Source organism: Hyla sarda, chromosome 1, assembly GCF_029499605.1.
Source record: "Hyla sarda isolate aHylSar1 chromosome 1, aHylSar1.hap1, whole genome shotgun sequence".
NCBI lineage: Eukaryota > Metazoa > Chordata > Amphibia > Anura > Hylidae > Hyla > Hyla sarda.
This window is the reverse complement of record NC_079189.1, coordinates 445,431,080-445,452,974: the sequence shown is the minus strand read 5'-3', so window position 1 is coordinate 445,452,974 and position 21,895 is coordinate 445,431,080. Positions and strand designations below refer to the sequence as shown.

General features: G+C 47.0%; 1 protein-coding gene across 7 annotated transcripts in view; it reads left to right on the top strand.

Moving 5' to 3' along the window:
* The window catches only part of LOC130283558 (E1A-binding protein p400-like), a 184,641-nt gene that overhangs the window by 117,580 nt on the left and 45,166 nt on the right, over positions 1–21,895 (top strand). For 5 of the 7 annotated variants that reach the window (XM_056533174.1, XM_056533178.1, XM_056533173.1 and 2 more), the window contains 6 exons: positions 813–896; positions 3,716–3,850; positions 4,166–4,210; positions 16,238–16,391; positions 16,590–16,831; positions 17,187–17,360. In XM_056533174.1, coding sequence (XP_056389149.1) covers positions 813–896; positions 3,716–3,850; positions 4,166–4,210; positions 16,238–16,391; positions 16,590–16,831; positions 17,187–17,360 — 834 coding nt within the window. The remainder of the gene's footprint in view (positions 1–812; positions 897–3,715; positions 3,851–4,165; positions 4,211–16,237; positions 16,392–16,589; positions 16,832–17,186; positions 17,361–21,895) is intronic. The other 2 variants (XM_056533179.1, XM_056533177.1) reach the window with 1 other exon arrangement.

Here is a 21,895-nt window from a genome sequence, read left to right as displayed (position 1 = left end):
TCTGTTTAACTTTTTGGCACCAGTTGATTTAAAAGAAAAAAGGTTTTCACCGGAGTACCCCTTTAAGCGGTAAAGCTTGTCATGTAGGCAATGTTTATTGTTAATTACATGTATGAAACTTTTATAATTGTTACATTTGGGATGTGGCCATTTACATATTACTTCTGTACTAAATGTTGGGGATGTTTTAATTAAAATATTTTTTTCTTTTATAATTTGGTTCGTAAACAAAGAAACCTGTAAAAACTCAAAAAATATTAGTTAATTCACAAGTGTATCTTTCCAAGTTTTCCATTTTTTTCCCTAAAGGCAGTGGAATTACTCAGGTTCTTTAGAATCATAGCAACATTATTAAAGGAAAACTGTCGGCTTCCTCCCCTCCTCACTAACCAGCGGTACTGGCTGGTAGTGTGGGGGAGGCTGATCAGTTTGACGCTTACTGTGCCCACATCCGCCGCGCCGTTTGGCCGTAATCTTCTATTTTCCGGATATGCTAATGAGGTGGTAACTGGCACCGGCCGGTGGCACTGACGTCAGAGTGCCAGTTAGCACCTCATTAGCATATCTGGAAAATAGAAGATTATGGCTGAACTGCACGGCGGATCTGGGCACGTTAAGCATCAAAATGATCAGCGTCCCCCGCACTACCAGCCAGTACTGCTGGTTAGTGCGGGGGGAGAAAGCTGACAGTTTTCCTTTAAAATGTCTATTCGTATTCCTATCTGTTGAAAGTTTGGTTTAACATACACAATGGTTTTATACTGTAAACAATTTCATAACCTTTATTTATGAAAGTCTCTGTTTTTTTCTAGCTGACTCCCATAGAGAAGTATGCTCTGCACTACTTAGAACTATACCATGCTCACAGTGTAGGAGATGAACCTCAAGTCCTTGAGGTAAATGTATTGAGTTTGTTAATTTTTGGTTGGATAAGTCAAATTATGGTTTCATATACTGTGTATGTGCCCATATATATATATACCATGTCACATAAGTGAATACAATCCTAACATTTTTGTAAATATTTTTATTTGATGACACTCAAATTTACAATGTAAAGTATTGATTGTCAAAATAATTCAACACACAGCCATTAATGTCTTATCCTTGGCAGCAAAAGTGAGCACACTTCTAAGTGGAAATGTCTAAATTCGGCCTAATTGGCCATTTTCCATCCACAGTGTCATGTGGATGTTACATTCAAAGTACAAAACTCTAGTACAAAGAGATACCAAAAATATATATATATAACAATATAAAATAGCAACAATCTCACTCATCCCCCACACAGAGAGAAATACTTACAATAAAGTCCTGCTGCGGTCAGGACGACGTTCCGAGGAGTGCAACAGGACTCCAGGTTGTCTAACACAAACTGGCAAAGCTTGCATCTTTGCGGATAGTCCACTCAGGGATGAGCACGCCTCAGTTGTGTCTCATTGGCGTTTTACCAAGCCGCAGTAGAGTTATTGAACTTATGAGTAGTCCCCAACGCGACTAAGTGCAGTTTGGCAGACTAAAGCATAGAATATATCTCATCAGAGCACATAAACAGCATTTGCCATCCATATAGTTTGCTCTTTTCTTCTGGACCACTCCAGAAAAGTCCAGAAAGACTTTGATGCGGCTGCCATTGATTTTGAGCTGATCTATATGTCTGGCCTTGCGGAGAATAATATCTGTATCTTTAAAATGCAGACTACGAATAAGAACAGCCCTGGGAGGAGCTCCAGGAGGTGCAGGGCGAGTCGGCACTCTGTGCGCCCGCTCAACAGCAAAGAAAGGTGTCAAAGTTTATTTTCCAAATGTAGTAAGAGCCAATTTTCTAAATACTCCCCAGGGTTGCGACCCTCCATTTTCTCAGGGACACCCACTAGGCGCACATTGTTTTGCATCAGGCGATTCTCAATATCATTAGATTTAGCAAATAGCGCAGTCAGATTGGTAATCACTTGGTACATATCTCTTGAGAGGCGCATTTTGGTCCTCCAGATCTCCCACTCTCTCCTCCACTTCCCAATTCTCTCAGAAACATTCTGCATATCATGATGGTTAAGGTTAATGCCCTCACGGTTCCCGCTCAGCAGCAATTTAATATCAGCGTTGCCCTTGGAGACAACTAAGAGCACATCTTTCAAAGGGGGCTCAGTATCTGTGGACGGAGTCCCCCGGTATAGCAGACACCACACTGGCACATGGAGGGTTAACTGCAACTGTCAGCTTATCAGCTCAAGCACACACTACCCCAGCATAGGAGAGAGCAATGGTGGGCACTTTAGGGTCAGCAGGCTGGACTGAAGTAGAGGTGGAGGGGCCCTCAGAACTGGCAAGTTGTAGCCCTTTGCTTAAGGGGTTAACCTCATATTGACCTGTGGAGACATCTTGTACTGGCCGGTATACTGCTCCAGAGTACCCCCAGGCCGCAGAGGAGGGCGGGTCCCCGTCCGCCAGTCAGTCCTGGCATCATCCCCCACACTCCAGTCTTCCACAGGAGCCTGCGCCGGCATGTCATTGACACGCGCAAAGAGCTGCAGCCTCTCCGCTACTCCCCATGCGGCCCAGCCGCGCTTTTTCCCAGCGCCTTCTGCGCCTTAGAATTACGTGTCCCACCAATGAGGCGGGAGACATAAGGGAGGAAAATATGGCCAAATGCCAAGGATTAATGAAAGATGCCCAGCAGAGCTCCGAACCGTGCGTCTGCTCACATGCCACTCTAAGCCACGCCCCCCATCATGAGACTGCTTAGTGTTAGTCACAACCTGTGAAACTCTAGTGAACTACGTGCCTAAGAGGCTTAAGGCAGTGCTTTAAAATATTGATGTAGAAAAGAAATCCAGGCACTCACTATGTCTTCTGCCAAGTGTTATATGTTTATTGAAACACAGTGCAAGTACAAGTTGACGCGTTTAATACATGTCAGGCTGGGTTCACACTATGTTTTCTCCCATACGGGAGCGCATACGGCAGGGGGGAGCTAAAAGCTCGCGCTCCCGTATGTCACCGTATGCACTCCCGTATGTCATTCATTTCAATGAGCCGACCGGAGTGAAACGTTCGGTCCGGTCGGCTCATTTTTGCGCCGTATGCGCTTTTACAACCGGACCTCAAACCGGTCGGCTCATTGAAATGAATGACATACGGGAGCGCATACGGTGACATACGGGAGCGCGAGCTTTTAGCTCCCCCCTGCCGTATGCGCTCCCGTATGGGAGAAAACGTAGTGTGAACCCACCCTCAGTCTGATAAAGGCTTTGGCCGAAACACGTCAACTTGTACTTGCACTGTGTTTCAATAAACATATAACACTTGGCAGAAGACATAGTGAGTGCCGGGATTTCTTTTCTACATTGCTATTCAATTCCACGTGCACCACCAAGGGACTCGAGTGCCGCCCTTTTTGTTTGCTCTGGAAAATATTGACACTTTGGGCCCAATTTGTAAATTTTCACTTAGGAGAGTACTATCTTTTGTTGCCAAGGCTTTTAAACATTAATATCTGTGTTTTGGGTTATTTTGAGGGGACACAACATTAAACATTGTTGTATAGTCTGCGCACTCACTACTTTATGTTGTGGCATTTCTTCAGTGTTGTCACATAAAAAGATATAAAATAAAATATTTACAAAAATATAAAATACTGTATAAAATATATTCCTAACTCCTGTCATAGCCTTTAAAGCCCTACATGTGTTAATATTCAGCAATATTCTTCCGGTTTCAGGAGAAATTAAGTGTTGTTAGAAAAGAATGGGACTTTAACCACTTGAAGGAGCTAAAGGAGAGAATGCAATGGGAAGCTGATGAAAATGAGGAGCTGATCACCTACACACGGGAGGATGCATATAATATGGTAAAATGTAGCAAGTATATGTAATATGTAAATACATTATACATCAAAGATGCATATGCTTGCTCAGTGTAGAGAAATGCAATGGTGTACCACTTAAAAAAAAGTGTAAACTTGTTCTTAACATTTACAACTTACAACACTTGTTGGGGAGAAATACTGCCATGTAACATTGCTGTGAATAAGTAGTACATAATAAGTGTGACTTATTGGTTGTATAACTGAAAGCAGCATAGAAATTGCTGACTTTTTTTTATCTAAGTTAAAATCTCTATTGCTGCAATTGTTTTTCTCAAAATATTTATTTATTTTCATTAGGACTTCATTTATGATGGACCAGATGGAGAGACGGAGATAATGCCGGTGAGATTATTAATTTCGCACAGCTCTGTACAGTACATTTGGAAAGTTGTCAGACCCTTTTACTTTTTTCACATTGTTTTGTTGCAGCCTTGTGATAAAATTAAATTATATAACAAGTTTTCTCCCACCATTCTCTCTATGCAGTCTCTGCAGAGAAATGTACAGATCTCTCAGCCAGCTGGGGACCTGGTGGGATCAACCACTTTTGACATCTCTGATGGACATGTCAAAGTTGTTTTTAATGACCGTAACGCTTTATCCCCTTAAGGACCAGGGTTTTTTCCGTTTTTGCACTTTCATTTTTTCCTCCTTACCTTTAACCCCTTAAGGACCAGGCCATTTTACACCTTAAGGACCAGAGCGTTTTTTGTAATTCTGACCACTGTCACTTTAAACATTAATAACTCTGGAATGCTTTTAGTTATCATTCTGATTCTGAGACTGTTTTTTCGTGACATATTCTACTTTAACTTAGTGGTAAAATTTTATGGTAACTTGCATCCTTTCTTGGTGAAAAAATCCCAAAATTTGATGAAAAAAATGAAAATTTAGCATTTTTCTAACTTTGAAGCTCTCTGCTTGTAAGGAAAATGGATATTCCCCAAAATTTTTTTTTTATTCACATATACAATATGTCTACTTTATGTTTGCATCATAATATTTATGAGTTTTTACTTTTGGAAGACACCAGAGGGCTTCAAAGTTCAGCAGCAATTTGGAAATTTTTCACAAAATTTTCAAACTCTCTATTTTTCAGGGACCAGTTCAGGTTTGAAGTGGATTTGAAGGGTCTTCATATTAGAAATACCCCATAAATGACCCCATTTTAAAAACTACACCCCCAAAGTATTCAAAATGACATTCAATAAGTGTATTAACCCTTTAGGTGTTTCACAGGAATAGCAGCAAAGTGAAGGAGAAAATTCACAATCTTCATTTTTTTACACTCACATGTTCTTGTAGACCCAATTTTTGTATTTTTGCAATTGGTAGAAAGGAGAAAATGTTTACTTGTATTTGAAACCCAATTTCTCTCGAGTAAGAACATACCTCATATGTCTATGTTAATTGTTCGGCGAGCGCAGTAGAGGGCTCAGAAGAGAAGGAGCGACAAATGGTTTTTGGGGGGCATGTCACCTTTAGGAAGCCCCTATGGTGCCAGGACAGCATAAAAACCCCACATGGCATACCATTTTGGAAACTAGACCCCTCGGGGAATGTAACAAGGGGTAAAGTGAACCTTAATACCCTACAGGTGTTTCACGACTTTTGCATATGTAAAAGAAAAAAAAAATGTTTGACCTAAAATGCTTGGTTTCCCAAAAATTTTACATTTTTAAAAAGGATAATAGCAGAAAATACCCCCCAAAATTTGAAGCCCAATTTCTCCCGATTCAGAAAACACCCCATATGGGGGTGAGAAGTGCTCTGCTGGCGCACTACAGGTCTCAGAAGAGGAGGAGTCACATTTGGCTTTTTGAAAGCAAATTTTGCTCTGGGGGCATGCCGCATTTAGGAAGCCCCTATGGTGCCAGGACAGCAAAAAAAAAAAAAAAAACACATGGCATTCCATTTTGGAAACTAGACCCCTCGGGGAACGTAACAAGGGGTAATGTGAACCTTAATACCCCACAGGTGATTCACAACTTTTGCATATGTAAAAAAAAAAAATAATAATTTTTACCTAAAATGCTTGGTTTCCCAAAAATTTTACATTTTTAAAAAGGGTAATAGCAGAAAATACCCCCCATAATTTGTAACACAATTTCTCCCGAGTACGGCGATACCCCATATGTGACCCTAAATTGTTGCCTTGAAATACGACAGGGCTCCAAAGTGAGAGCGCCATGCGCACTTGAGGCCTAAGTTAGGGACTTGCATAGGGGTGGACATAGGGGTATTCTACGCCAGTGATTCCCAAACAGGGTGCCTCCAGCTGTTGTAAAACTCCCAGCATGCCTGGACAGTCAGTGGCTATCTGGTAATACTGGGAGTAGTTGTTTTGCAACAGCTGGAGGCTCCGTTTTGGAAACAGTGGCGTACCAGACGTTTTTAATTTTTATTGGGGAGGGGGCCTGTGTAGGGGAATGTGTATATGTAGTGTTTTTTACTTTTTATTTTATTTTGTGTTAGTGTAGTGTTTTTAGCGTACAGTCGCTCGGGCGGGGGGTTCACAGTAGTTTCTCGCTGGCAGTTTGAGCTGCGGCAGAAAATTTGCCGCAGCTCAAACTTGCAGCCGGATACTTACTGTAATACTCCGCCCATGTGAGTGTACCCTGTACGTTCTCATTGGGGGGGGGGGGACATCCAGCTGTTGCAAAACTACAACTCCCAGCATGTAGGGTCTATAAGTGCATGCTGGGAGTTGTAGTTTTGCAACAGCTGGAGGCTCCGTTTTGGAAACAGTGGCGTACCAGAGGTTTTTCATTTTTATTGGGGAGGGGGGCTGTGTAGGGGTATGTGTGTATATATAGTGTTTTTTACTTTTTATTTTATTGTTTGTTAGTGTAGTGTAGTGTTTTTAGGGTACAGTCGCACGGGCGGGGGGTTCACAGTAGTTTCTCGCTGGCAGTTTGAGCTGCGGCAGAAAATCTGCCGCAGCTCAAACTTGCAGCCGGATACTTACTGTAATCCTCCGCCCATGTGAGTGCACCCTGTACATTCACATTGGGGGGGGGGGGAGGGGGGCATCCAGCTGTTGCAAAACTACAACTCCCAGCATGTACGGTCTCAGTGCATGCTGGGAGTTGTAGTTTTGCAACAGCTGGAGGCACACTGGTTTTGAAACACCGAGTTTGGCAACAAACTCAGTGTTTTGCAACCAGTGTGCCTTCAGCTGTTGCAAAAGCTACAATCCCCATCATGTACGGACAGCGGAAGGGCATGCTGGGTGTAGTAGTTATGCAACAGCGGGAGGCATACTACTTTGGCTGGGGATGCTGGGGATTGTAGTTATGCCACAGCTGGAGACACACTGGTTTGCTACTTAACTCAGTGTGCCTTCAGCTGTTGCAAAACTACAACTCTCAGCAGTCACCGACAGCCAACAGGCATGCTGGGAGTTGTAGTTATGCAACCAGCAGATGCACCACTACAACTCCCAGCATGCACTTTAGCTGTTTGTGCAAGCTGGGAGTTGTAGTTACACAACAGCTGAAGGTACACTTTTCCATAGAAAGAATGTGCCTCCAGCTGTTGCAAAACCATAAGTCCCAGCATGCCCATAAGGGAATGCTGGGAGTTGTGGTGGTCTGCCTCCTCCTTTTGCATAACTACAGCTCCCAGCATGCCCTTTTTGCATGCTGGGAGCTGTTGCTAAGCAACAGCAGGAGGCTGTCACTCACCTCCTGCTGCTGCTGATCGACGCTGCAGGTCAGTCCCGCCGCCGTCGCTCCTGGGGCCCTGATCCCAACATTAACGCCGGGTATCGGGGTCCCCAGCACCCGGCGTCGTCTTCCCGCACCCGCTCACGTCCTCCGGAAGAGGGGCGGAGCGGGTGCGGGAGTGACACCCGCAGCAGGCGCCCTGATTGGTCGGCCGGGAATCCGGCCAACGAATCAGGGCGATCGTGAGGTGGCACCAGTGCCACCTCAACCCTGCAGGCTCTGGCTGTTTGGGGGCCGTCTCTGCCAGTAATTCCGGGTCACCGGGTCACTGGAGACCCTATTGACCCGGAATCGCCGTAGATCGCTGGACTGAATTGTCCAGCGATTTGCGGCCATCGCCGACATGGGAGGGCATAATGACCCCCCCCTGGGCGATATGCCGCGATGCCTGTTGAACGATTTCAGCAGGCATCGGGCACCGGCTCCCCTCCGGCTAGCGGCGGGGGGCCGGGAATGGACTGGACGTACTCCTACGTCCTTGGTCCTTAAGGACTCGGAAACGGGGGCGTAGGAGTACATCCATTGTCCTTAAGGGGTTAAAAAAATCATAATTCTTTAAATTTTGCACCTAAAAATCCATATGATGACGTATTTCTTGCGCTACCAATTCTACTTTGTAATCACATCAGTCATTTTTACCCAAAAATCTACGGCGAAAAAAAAACAAAACGGAAAAAAAGCCATTTTGTAATTTTGGGGGCTTCTGTTTCTACACAGTGCATTTTTTGGTAAAAATTACACATTCTCTTTTTTTCTGTAGGGCCATACGATTAAAATGATACCCTACTTTTATAGGTTTGATTTTGTCTTACTTCTAAAAAAAAATCATAACTACATGCAGGAAAATGTATACGTTTAAAATTGTCATCTTCTGACCCCTGTAACTTTTTTATTTTTTCGCATATGGGGCGGTATGAGGGCTCATTTTTTTGTATTGATCAGACTTGTTGATAGAGGGCTATAACACTGCACACACTGATCTTTCACATTGATCACTGGTTTCTCATAGGAAACCAGCGATCAATGATTCTGCAGCTTGACTGCTCATGCCTGGATCTCAGGCACTGAGCAGGCATTCGGCGATCGGACACAAGGAGGCAAGGTAGGAGGCCCTCCTCGTGTCCCAGAGCTGTTCAGGATGCCCCGATTTCGCCACGGACATCCCGAACAGCCCCCTGAGCTAACTGGCAGTGATTTACTTTCACTTTATACACGGTGTTTAACTTTGAACGCTGCGTCAAAAGGGTTAATAGCGCGCGGCACCGCAATCATTGCCGCGCGCTATTAGCCATGGTTCCCGCCTGTTGTTAGAGGCCGGGCCCGACCCGCTTATAGAAAGGGAAAGGACTCAGGACGTACCGGTACGTCCTTGGTCCTTAAGAGGTTAAAGGCTTTTTTTTTTAAAGGTTTTAATTAGGGATCGACCGATATCGTTTTTTTAGGGCCGATACCGATACCAATAATCGGTGCAGGTTAGGGCCGATAGCCGATAACTTATACCGATATTTCGGTATAAGTTATCGGCTATTTAACCCCCTGCGACACCGCTGCAGATCATTGATTTAAAGCGGGCGCTTTAAATCAATGATCTGCAGTGGCTTTTGCGGGGCCATAGGCCGCCGCCGCCACCACCCGCTTCTCTCCCCTACCTGCCAAGGTGCTCCGGCCCATCCATCGTTCCTGTAGTGTCCGGGGGCGTTGCGGGTGGAGGGTGGTCCGGTCCGGGCTGTCCTTCTTCTCCGGCGGGCCACTTCTCCACTCCGGGCAGGCTCCGGCCTAGTACGCTGCATAGACGTCGCTGCGCAGTGACGCCCGTGCACAGCGACGCACCTGACGTCACGGCGTAGCGGCGTCTATGCAGCATACTAGGCCGGAGCCTGCCCGGAGTGGAGAAGAGGCCCGCCGGAGAAGGACAGCCCGGACCGGACCACCCTCCCGGAACGCCCCCGGACACTACATGAAGGAAAGATGGCCTGGACCACCCCCATTACGGGTAAGTTTAATTTTTTTATTCACTCGGAGGGTGGGGGAGGGGCCCGACCGGTATAGCGGTATGGGAAAAAATCCATACCGGTATACCGCCTAGCATCACGGTGGGGGGTGCGACGCGGTGCGGTGGGTCGGAGGTGCGGTGCGGCGGGTCGAGGGGGTGGCGGTCGCGGTGCGGGGGGCGGGGCATTATCGGCTTATCGGCAAGATAATTGCCGATACCGATAATGCCCAAAATCGTGATTATCGGCCGATAATATCGGCCATACCGATAATCGGTCGATCCCTAGTTTTAATTAGGGATCGACCTTCGCATTACACATCAGCTCTGAGATCGCGGCCGCTGTCAGAGTTACTCTGGCTCACATCTGGACCCCGGATGTGCGGCCTGACACTGCCAAACATCGGCAGTCTTATTTTCAAGTTACACACTGAATTCCCTGTCTAATAACACATGGTTCCTACTGTTACCACGTATGATGGACATATTGTGATTACGTTCTGTTTCTTTGTTTTTTCCTACTGTTTTACATGAATGTCATTTGCTTGACTCCTCCCACTAATGTACTTGGCGCCCTTTTTTCCACTATTTATAGAATCTCTGTTTGTATAGTCTGCATACTGATCTGAAGAAGGGGGTGGCTCCCCCGAAACGCGTAATCTCAACTTGTATCGCTTTTTATTGCTTTTATTGATTTTATTCATTTGCAATAAAATCCACAAGCTTTTACAATATTCTACTCTGGATTTGGTTTATTCCCACGGAACCAGCAGCGCCATCTGCGAGGTCATTTTGCTCTTTTATGATCACCTGCTCTTCATTGGGGGACGCCTATACTGATGGGTATATGCTCTTGCCACTAGGAGGCACTGACGCTAGGAAAAGAAGTCTGCTCCTCCTTGGGAGGATATACCCGCCCACTGGAAGTGAGGTAATCAGTTTCAGCTAGTGTCAATAGGAAGCAAGACACAGATCTGGGAGCTCCCCAGACCTGGTATTTTTTATTATTTTCTAGTAAGGACTGTTTAGTTAGTTGTGTTTTTTTCTCCTTTTTGTTTCCCTTTTTCAGGTGGGGGTTCAGGAGCATGGTCAATATATATGACAAAGGGGCACTGACATAGAGTATATACTGTCAACCCCTTCTCGCCAGCGCCTGGAGGTTGTACCCTGGGTTCGGGTCCCCCACTGCCCCTGCTCACCCCTCTATCTTAGCCTGGTATGATGCAGCGTGGCCATAAGCTGGTTGAAAAAGCTTGGGTGAGTATGAGAAGATGAAGTCAGTTGGTAAGTATGTCCAACATCCCCCCCCTTCTCCCCCTTCCCTTCGGTACTCCTCCAGGGTTTCTCCATCCAGAGGTCCCTTTTCCCCAGCGCCAGCTCCTCAGTTGCAATTACACGTGGCTGTGCTGGGCTTACCTTGTGGCCTCCTGGTCACGCTACCGGCAGCCCCATCTGCAGCAATCCTCAACACCAGCCCACCCCCCGCTTTTACCCTGACATGGGGTTAATCCTAAGGATTATTGGGGGTTGTCGTTGGAGGATATCCCTGACATTTGTTATTGGAGCTGTCGGGTTTTGGGGGCTCGGTGGGCTGTGCGGCAGCTCATTCACTCGCCGCACAGCGGGACTGTACATATATAGACAGCCGGTTCTGCTCCTCTGATGGCTGCCTTTTTTGCTCCCTGCACTTTCACTTTCCTTTCATCGGTGCCATTATGCACCTCTCATGCTCTGCCCCTCTCCCTCACCTTGTTCCCGGAGCGACTGGAGGCTGAGCGCTTGGACGATGGGGGCCCGCCATTCGGCTTCGGCATCTCCCCACTGCTCCCTGCTCAGCAGTGACTGGGCATGCTGCAGGGGTCGGGGGCGCTCCGTCGGCAGTTCTCTGCCTTTCTCTCCCGGGGGTGTTTAGTTTCTCAGTCCGTGTTCTTACCCCCCTCTTGTGGTCATTTAGTTGATTGCAGCCCCTACTTTCTGGTCCCTTTTTTGGCTTTCCCTTGTGGCAGCAGACAGCTATTGTAGTCTTTTGATGTCTGCTTTTTACCGGTTTAATCTTGCTGGGTTTCCGGTCTGGGGATCATATATTAAATGTTATTTTTGGGAGCCGCTTTAATATTTGCTTCCACCACCCTGTTTTATAACATGAAGGCCTCTTCGCCAGCTCAGGGATATTGTGCATGGCATTTCTGCCATGAAATATGTGCCTCAATCACAGCCACATTCCAGCCCCTTCCCCAGGGTGAGACACCGGTGGGATGCCCCTGCAGATGCATCCGCATCCTTGACCTTAGCTGAGGGCCTTTCCCAGGTGTTTCAATCTCTTGTGTCTTTAGACATCAAGTGTCCGCTTTGTGGTCTTTATTCCCAGGAGGGTGCTGGGAAACCACAGTGGTATCAATTTTCACCCACAAGTCCTTATAGATCTTCGGAATATGTGGCTAGTGTGCTGGACTCCCCACTTCTAGTGCAAGGTTTTCAAGCACGTGGACATGGACTCGACCCAATACCACAGACAGTTGTCTGCGTGGTTTCCTCTGCCGCCAGTCACTCATTACATGGCTGCTGCATCCACGGCTGGAATTAAGGCTCCCCACTGCTAACAAGTGGTGTCTGAAGGAGTGACCCGGCGTGATTTTGTGCAGGGCAAGGGGGATACAATCCATGGCTCCTTAGCCTCCTCTGATCTCCCATAATGGCGGTGATACTATCCATGGCCCCAGGCCTCCTTCCCCACCAGTGCCTGGAGTGTTCTCTATTAATAAGCCAGACTGTTGTCTGCTCGGTTTCTGCCGCCCCGGTCTCCAATCATGTCCAGAGGAGTCCAGAAGGGTGTCCTTATAGGTACAAGGGGACCCTGTGCCAGTAGCTGGACAGTGGTCTTCATGGTCTCCTACACCTCTAGGTCGCCCTTCAGGAGTTACGGTCCCACTGCTATGGCGCGGTGTACGAAGAAGTGACCCTACGTGTCCTATCGACCCTCTTCAGGGCGACAGGGATGCAATCCAGGGCTCCTCAACCTCCCCTGATCTTCCAGGGTGACGGGGATTCTGTCCACTGGGCTGCCACAAGCTTGGGGGTGTTTTCCCTTACCTTTCTGTGTGGGATGACTCTGGATGGGGGTTCTTGCAAATGCACAGGGATGATGCCAGTCAGCCAGACTTCTTCTGCATGGTCTCCAGCACCACCAGGTCGCCTGATCGGCCGCTCTCCAGTACCCCACTTCCTGTGGGAGGGTTCTAAGGAGTGATCCTGTGCGTTCAGGAATCCGATCAGCCATGATTTACTGCTACGTCGGGTCAACTACCATACACTTCACACTCAGGTATTCCACTGCCGAGGTGTAGTTAGGAGTGAGTCAACCCATGTTGCTCCATGTGCCCTATGCAGTGCATCACATACTGGTTTGCAGGTCCCTCTCTGCATGTCTGACGTTCTCACGGCTGAAGGCTGGTAACCAACTTTCAATGTGTGGTTCTGACTGCGGGACCAGGTATGGCCATGGTCCCTATGCCATATAGCCAGACTGTGTCTGCAGGGTTTCTAATCCACCAGGTCACCTCCTCCTTTCCTGCTGCTCCCATCACTGCATCCCGGTGACTCACTTTCCATGTGAAGTTCCACGAAGTGTGTGTCTGTGGGTTCATTGAACCTGTTATGCCATTCAGATGGTCTCTGCAGGTTTCCTGCCCCACAAATCTCCTTTATCTCTTGCATCTGTGACAGCAGTCCTGGTGTGGGGCACCATTAGGAAATGGGGTGTGGGCATTTCCTACAGGTTCCATTGCTCTCTATAAGTTACTCAGGAACCTCCATTTCCCATGTCTACCGCTCTGGTGTTCCAGGATGCCCCTTTTCTGGACATTCCGCTTCTTATTGGCCACTATTCCATTCGATCTTCTCCTACAGGGTCCATGATCTCTCGAAATGAAGGGTGTTCTGGTCATCTGGATTACACCTGTTGAGCTATGTCAGCTCCCAGGTGCTCATGGAGGGCTCCAGGATAGGAATTTTGGGTCTGCAGATGTTCAGATCTTTGATTTTCTGCACCAGGCCTCTCTAGAGCCGGTTTCCATCTCATAGTCCTCTGTCTGGTTCTGTGTTCCTTAGAGTCTATTTCCTACCTCCTTCCGAGATGGTTTCGTCCCCTCTGGCTCCTTAGTTGACTTTTTCTGGTCTCTATGAGGACCGTAGGTGTAGAGTCCCTGCGAAGGACGGTCCCTTTGGCGGCCGAGTCCATCTCCATGGCTGGGGGATCTTCCGGGAGCTCTATTTCTAGGCCTCTGATTTCTCTGGCCTGGGGTCTCGTCCGCAGGCCGTACAGACAAGTGAGTTCGGTCTCGGGACTGATTCCCTTTTGCTAGTGGTTGTTATTCCCACCCTAGGGGACTGTTTTGGTACTTCCCATCAGTATAGCTGGCCCCCCCAATGAAGAGCGACCAAGAAAAGGAGATTTTTTGTACTCTCCGTAAAATCTCTTTCTCGTAGCCTTCATTGAGGGACACCGCACCCACCCGTTTGTAAATTTTTTGTCCGGTTATTGTTTTTCTTTTTTTTTTTAATCCGGGATTCTTTTCTAGGGTCTTTTGGACATATTTCTTTGTTGGTTTCTCCTACTGCTTTGTGACAAAACTGATTAACCTCACTTCCAGTGGGCGAGTATATCCTGCCAGGGAGGAGCCAACTGCTTTTCTTAGTGTCAGCGCCTCCTAGTGGCAAGAGCATATACCCATCAGTATAGGTGTCCCCCAATGAAAGCTACGAGAAATCGATTTTACGTTGAGTAAAAAAATATTTTCCTTTTAATGAAAATTCCTGCTGGTTTGTAATTTTACATAGATTTCCTACAAGTTCTACAAGGTCTACTAACAGCTATTTAAAGGTTTTATTTTTCTTTAAAAAATTACTCTGTCCTGATCTTGTGATGATTACACAGGGCCATGGCTACTGTACAAGTCTGAGAGCTGTACACCTCACATGAATCAGCAATATATGCAGTGAAGGACAGTCAGTAGCTGCGAGCAGAGATCTAAAAACTTGTAGGAAGTGATAAAGGAGCTATAATAAAAGTAACCTTATTATACAGTGGATACTCTATTTACATAAATTGGGGGGAAAAGTCAATGGATTTAGCTCTATTGTATGTAAACTAAATGAGGGGAGTTTATCATTGTAGGTGTATTGTGGACTGTTGTAGACTGTGTTTTATGCAAAAAAAGTGCTGACCTGTGCCAAATTTATCAAAATGGCGCACAATGTTGATGAGTTTGGCACAGCAAGAAACTGACTGTGAAATTTAACTCACCACACGGAATAGAAGTTCACTTTGATTCATTTATTTTGTTTGTGTCACCCTGTAGGACTCATTTTGATCAAAAGGAATTGCTATGGCATAGACGTTTCACAGGGCAGGGGATAGTAGAATAAATGATGACAGAGGAAAAATACATCACTGTAGGGCATGGAGAAGTGCAGTGGGGCAAAGCAGCCTATCAGTGGCGGTGGTAGTGGTGGTGGTGGGGGGGGGGGGTGGGTTCATTAGACTGTGATAGCTGGGTGCCTGATATTCCTCTCCCTTGAAAAGAAACTCGCAGGCATTCACATTAACCCAATGTACTGGCTTATAGTGCGGGCGAACAGCATTAAAAAGAGTGTTTACTGACTTAAATGGAGAAGTCCCATGCAGACATTTTTTGTAGCCTTATGCCTGGGCTGCCAGCATCTAAAACAATAAACTGGACTCATCCACCGCCGCTCCCTTGGTGCCTTGGTATCCCTACTCCTGTCCTCCGCCAGAGTTATGTAGGTTTGACATCCTATCGCGCTGCTGTGTGCAATGGAGGTGGGTAGCTGGCTTGCCGTACTCCCCTTCCTCAACATTCCTCACTCTGCCCGCCTTGTCATGAATATGTTAATGTCTTCACCTTCACATTATTAGGACATGAGAGCTTGCTGGCGAGTGAGTGCTGCTGCCTCAGGTAAAACAAGGCAACGGTACCTTAGCTATGCTAGAGAGCAGATCACTCACTCGTCGGCAGTGACATTAGCATACCCAGCTGGCAGCGGCCACAAGCATCCCAGTGTATCAGCTTATCACACCATGTGCAAATGTATTTCATAGTAGAAAATTGTTGGGTGTTAGCATGTTTCCATTAATTTATCAATTTGAGCGCAACATCTTTTTCTCTGGTCGACTATTTATTAACTGATTATATGATCATTGCATCAAAACAACGCTATTATAGTCAGTTTATTTAAATGTACCAAAGTAAAGAAATCAATAAATACTCAGTTTAAACATTACTTTGTTTGGATGGTTAGGGTCAATTAACTAACATGAAACAGTGTGATATGACACTGTTCCATACCTCTGGGTTTAATAAACTTTCTTAAGGACAAGGAAAACCAAATTCGTGCCACATAGACTTGTAAGCATTGTGCTTACAGGAGTGCGATTTTTACAAATGTCGCTAATGATAAGGGCATGTTTTAGAAAGTTGCAGACCACTAAAAGGTGCAGCAAAAGACACAAAACAAAGACCAGACGCACCAAAGCACAACCAATAAACCAAAAATAGTCTACGAACAATGATAAATTCCTACTAAATGTCTTTAGTTTAGTCATTGGTTTCACTGCCTATTCATTTTGCACAGATCTGGACGCCCCCCACTCCCCCTCAAGATGAGAATGACATTTATATTGATTCAGTTATGTGTCTGACGTATGATGCCAACCCTATCCTGGAATCTAAGCTGCCCCCTGTTTATGTGAGGAAGGAACGCAAAAGACATAAAACAGATCCAGCTGGTGAGTTTTAGTGCATTTTTGTTAATTTCCAGTTATTGTCCTGTTTTGGTTAGACACTTGCATTGTATATATATATATATATTTTTTTTGCATGCTATTATCACAATTTATATTATGATTTTGTTTTACTTAACCCATCAAAGGTCACACCTTTTTTTTTAATTATTATTTTTTTTTTATATCATAACTAAAAAAAAGCTGCTGGTAGGAAGAAGAAAATGCGACATGGCGAAGCAGTTGTTCCCCCACGTTCTTTGTTTGATAGAGCTGCTCCAAACCCGCTTAAAGTACGCAAAGAAGGCAAAGAGCAGAAGAAGAATATTCTCCTAAAACAACAAACACAGTTTGCCAAACCTTTGCCAACTCTGATAAAACCAGTCATGGAGACGGGGCCTGACAATCCAGAATGGCTGATTAGCGAGGACTGGGCTTTACTGCAGGTAGGTTTGTGTTTGTCACAGTATTATCCAAGGCCTCTAATGGCAGGTTCTGCCATGTCTACAAGTGGGAAAGAGACGTTCATAATCACAAATACCATATTGTCTTTCTCATACTTGAGGTACCATTGAAAAGAGGCAAAACACCTTTCACATTTAACATAGGTGTACATTGTTTTTGGTGTGTTTATATTTGTAGTGAAGTGGTAACCCTTCAGTCTAATAAAAATGCTATATATATTGCTTATTATAGAAAATTTCATATAGACCAGTTAAATGTTATCTTAAACCAAATCAATTGGTATATCCCATCAGTATTCGACATTTATTTGTGCATCTATTTGTACATTCTTTGCAGGCAGTAAAACAACTTTTGGAGCTCCCTTTGAATCTCTCAGTTGTGTCACCAGCACATACACCCAACTGGGATTTAGTGAGTGATGTAGTAAACTCTTGCAGTCGTATTTACCGCTCATCCAAGCAGTGTCGCACCCGTTATGAGAATGTTATAATTCCACGAGAGGAAGGCAAAGTAAGTACATTATAGATTTCAACATAACCGAAGAGTCCTTCAACGTATGTAGACCACTTGTGACACTATGGCTACTACTAGTTAAACTACTGGTTTTGAATAAAAAAATATTGACTAAAATACTCTGTACGAACCTACCCTTACCTTGTATGGCTTGCTCTCTGTACAGGTGTATGGCAAATTGTTGCTTTAATTGTGTTTTTGTGTATATGTATGTGTGTGTGTGTGTGTGTGTGTGTGTGTATATATATATATATATATATATATATATATATATATATATATATATATATATATATATATATATATATATAAAATTAACCCCTTAAGGACTCAGTGTTTCACTTTTTGCATTATCGTTTTTTCCTCCTTACCTTTTAAAAGTCATAACCTTTAAATTTTCCACGTAAAAATCAATGTGATGGCTTATTTTTTCCCCACCAATTCTACTTTGTAATGACATCAGTCATTTCTTGGTCGCTCTTCATTGGGGGACACCTTACTGATGGGTATGTGCTCTTGCCACTAGGAGGCCCTGACACTAGGAAAAAAAAGTTGGCTCCTCCCTGGCAGGATATATCCGCCCACTGGAAGTGAGGTAATCAGTTTTAGCTAGTGCCAGTAGGAGGCAAGACTCAGGTCTTTTATTATTTTCTAGTAAGGGATGTTTAGGTTTTTTTTTAATCTCCCTTTTATTTCCCTTTTTCAGGTGTGGGTTCAGGAGCATGGCGCTACCTGTTCCCCCATATGCGACAAAGGGGCACAGACATAGAGTATGTACTGTTAACCCCTTCTCGCCAACAGCCAGTGCCTGGAGGTTGTACCCTGGGTCCGGGTCCCCCACTGCCCCTGCTCTCCCCGCTATCTTAGCCTGGTATGATGCAGCACGGCCATAAGCTGGTTGAAGCCGTCTATGTGAGTATATGAAGATGGAGTCCGCGGGTGAGTATGTTTCTCCCTCCTCCCTTCCGGCACAGCACTTAAGGGGATAATATTAGCTCAGAAACTTGTGGACTGGCTCTTGTGGTTTGAGGATATGCCGTTCCTCTACGGGGAAAATTAAGGCGTCATTGGCCCGATCTTTAATGGGGTCTGGACTCCAACTGGTAATCTCACCTGTCCGTTCTGTCTCAGGGCAGCCGCCGCCTTTGCGGCAGCTCCCTGTACTTATTGTGCCACAGATCCCCAGACACCCCAGCTCTGCCATCCTTCCCCTCACCGGTGCTGGTGGCCGTGTTGCCGGCCGCGCCCTTATCATGGTGGCTGGGGGCGGAGCTTCTCGCCGCGTGTGGCGGAGCTCCGCTGACTTCTGCAATCAGCCTATAGTCCGGCGCTTGGGGGGTCATTCTCATCCAATAAGGGCTGTTCTGGGAGGAGGCCAGCTATGGGGCTGCTAGCTCCTCCCCTCTTCTACCTGCTCTGTGCACACAAAGCTGCTCCTGGTTTCCTCAGCCGCCTTCTTCCATCCCGGCAGCGGGACACAGACCCGGTGAGATTGCTCCATGTTTTTTTTCCTTTTTTCTGACTCTCTGGCTACTAGCTATGTCCGACCCCAGGCCCAGGCGACGGCCCTGGTCACCTACTATGCCTGTGTGGGCTTGAAGTCCAAAATACCTGGTGTTTCTACTGAGTCCACCTGCTCTGCCTGCTCCTCCAAGCTAGCCATGCCATCTGTTTCTGTATCCCCCGATGTTCCCTCGGAATGCGTGGGGCCCGTCCTTCTGCCAAAATGGGTATCTTCCCTTACCCAGTCGATTTCCGAATTGGCTAGGGTCTCCAAATCTGTGGCCTCTGCCTTGGAGCGGTCTTCTCTGCGGGATTCACCCAGGGAATCTCTCTCTGTATCCCTTGACTCTCTTTTCCTCCGTGCTCACATCGCTCTAAAGTCATTACTTCAGGCTCCTCTCCGGAGCACACCCGGGGTAGTCACTTTTCCTGCTGGTCTCTCTCCTCTTCCCCGACTCACTGGCAGTGCCCCCTATCCACGGGCCGTTCTCTGGGTCATCGCTCTATGTCCCTGTCCCCTTGTGCTGGGTCTCTCTCACCTCAGTCCAAAGCTGCCTCTGCAGGTTCCCATTCCCCAAGGGAAGTAGCGGATGACGGGTCTGATTCCGCCTCTGATCATGAGGACTACCCTTCAAGATCCGAAATGGTGGACTGATTAGTATCAGCCACCAGGGACACTTTACAGCTGGAGGACCCCAGAACTTCGGATCCTGATCCGGAAGTCTCTTTTCGCTGCTCTCGGCTAACTCCCAAGGCTTTCAGTTCTCATGCAGAATTTGACACCTTGTTGCACTTGGCTTGAAAACACCCGGAAGGAGATTTCAGGGAACCAAGAAGGTTCAAGCTCTGTTTCCCTTTCCTCAGGACCTAGTCTCCAAGTGGTCAGCACCCCCTACGGTTGATCCTCCGGTCTCCTGTCTGTCCAAGTCCACTACTCTGTCTCTTGCGGATGCAGCATCCCTTGAGGATCCGGCAGACAAGAAAATTGAAAACTTGGCGAAGTCCACGGCAGAGTCCTCCTTACTTCCCACCTTTGCTTCTGCCTGGGTAGCCAAGGCGGTTTCGGTTTGGGCTTTCCAAATTCGCCAGGGTATCCTTTCGGGTGCTTCTAGGGAGGAATTGGCGGATGTGGCCCACCAGCTCTCTCAGATCGGTGACTTTCTCTGTTCAGCGGCCTTAGAGTCCACTCGCTGCCCAGCCTTTGCTTTGGGTAACTTGGTCGCCATTCGCCGCTCCATGTGGCTGAAGCTGATGCTGCTTCACAGAGATCACTAACAGAGTTACCCTTCTCTGGTTCCCGGCTCTTTGGGAAACGGCTGCAGGAAATTATCTCCGAAGCTATGGGAGGTAAGAGTTCTCTGCTGCCACAGAACAAGCCCCGTCGCTCCGACCCCCATCGGAAAACTGCTTCCTTTCGACCATTTGCATCGGGTCGCCCTCCCAAACAGGCCCCCCAGGCTAGGAAAGCCCCCTCTTTCAAGGCGCGTCCTTCCTGGAAGTTGGACAATGATTCCGGCAGTTTTTTGGCGAGGCCTGGTACCCGTAAGCCGCCTTCTTCCTGAAGGGGTGCCCCCCACCCGTGTCGTCTTCTCGGGTGGGAGGTTGCCTGTCTCTTTTCTAGGACATTTGGCTAGCTCAGGTCCAGGACTCTTGGGTGCGGGACATCATTTCCGAGGGTTATCGGATAGAATTCACTTCCATCCCCAAGTACCGTTTCTTCCGATCCCGCCCTCCGCGTTCCCCTTCTTTGGCAGCGGCTTTTCAGGTCGCTTTGCATACACTCCTCTCTCAGGGAGTGATAGTGCCAGTTCCACCAGGGGAGTGTTTTTCCGGGTTCTACTCGAACCTCTTTGCTGTTCCCAAGAAGGAGCACTCGGTTAGCCAGTGTTCGCCTTCCTTTAGACAAACGGCACTCGCTGCAGCTGAGTGTCCGTCGTCTCCACCGCCCCTCCCTGATTCCAATTCGTTTCTGCATGGAGGGCCTGGGCCAGATGGTGGCTGCCATGGAAGCAGTCCCCTTTGCCCAGTTTCATTGTTGCTCCCTCCAACTGGCCAGGTGGGATAAGTCTCCTCTTTCACTGGATCGACCGATCCTTCTGCCCCCGTCCTTTCGGCGGTCCCTTCTTTGGTGGCTCCATTCTCCCCTTCTTCTAGGTAGGTCCTTCCTCCCCCTCCATTGGCAGGTCGTCACGACTGATGCGAGTCTCCAGGGCTAGGGAGGTGTGTTTTGACGGCGTGGCGGTTGAAGTATTAAGGGCACGGGGGTTTTCCTCCGGTGGATTCGTACCATGCTTCGAGCACGGAAACCCTCATCCGCCAGGATTTATCACCGCACCTGGAAAGCTTATTTCCGGTGGTGCGAGGCGCAGTCCTTTTCCCCGATTGTGTTTTCCTTTCCGCGCCTTCTGGCTTTTCTCCAATCAAGGTTGGATCAGCATTTGACCCTCAGCTATCTTAAGGGTCAAGTGTTGGCCCTTACTATTCTGTTCCAGCAGCAGTTTGCTTCTGATTCTTATGTCCGCACCTTTCTGCAGGGTGTTGCCCATAAGGCGCCACTTTTCAGATACCCCCCCCCCCCCCTCCCTCTGTTTGACCTCAACCTGGTACTCGGGGCTTTGAGGGAGGCTCCGTTCGAACCCCTTCGGGATGCCTCCCTTTGCATCTTTTCGCATTTCTCATTGTAATCACTTCCATTCAGAGGGTCTCTGAGTCGCCATCTCTTTCCTGTCGTTCCCCTCTTTTGGTCCTTCATCAGGACAAGGTGGTTTTTCGCCCACCTCCCTCTTTGTTGCCAAAAGTAGTTTCCTCTTTTCTTGTGAATAAGGAGGTTGTTCTCCCTTCCTTTTGTCCGTCCCCTTCCAATGCTTCACAGTTCACTTCCCTTCACGGTCACCTCCTCTTTTAGTCAAGGTGACTCCTTCTTTGTGATTCATAAGGGTAGTCGCAAGGGGCTTTCACTGCGACCATTTCACGGTGGATCTGTTCGGCCATTTCGGAGTCGTATCACTGCAAAGGGAAGGTCCCTCCTT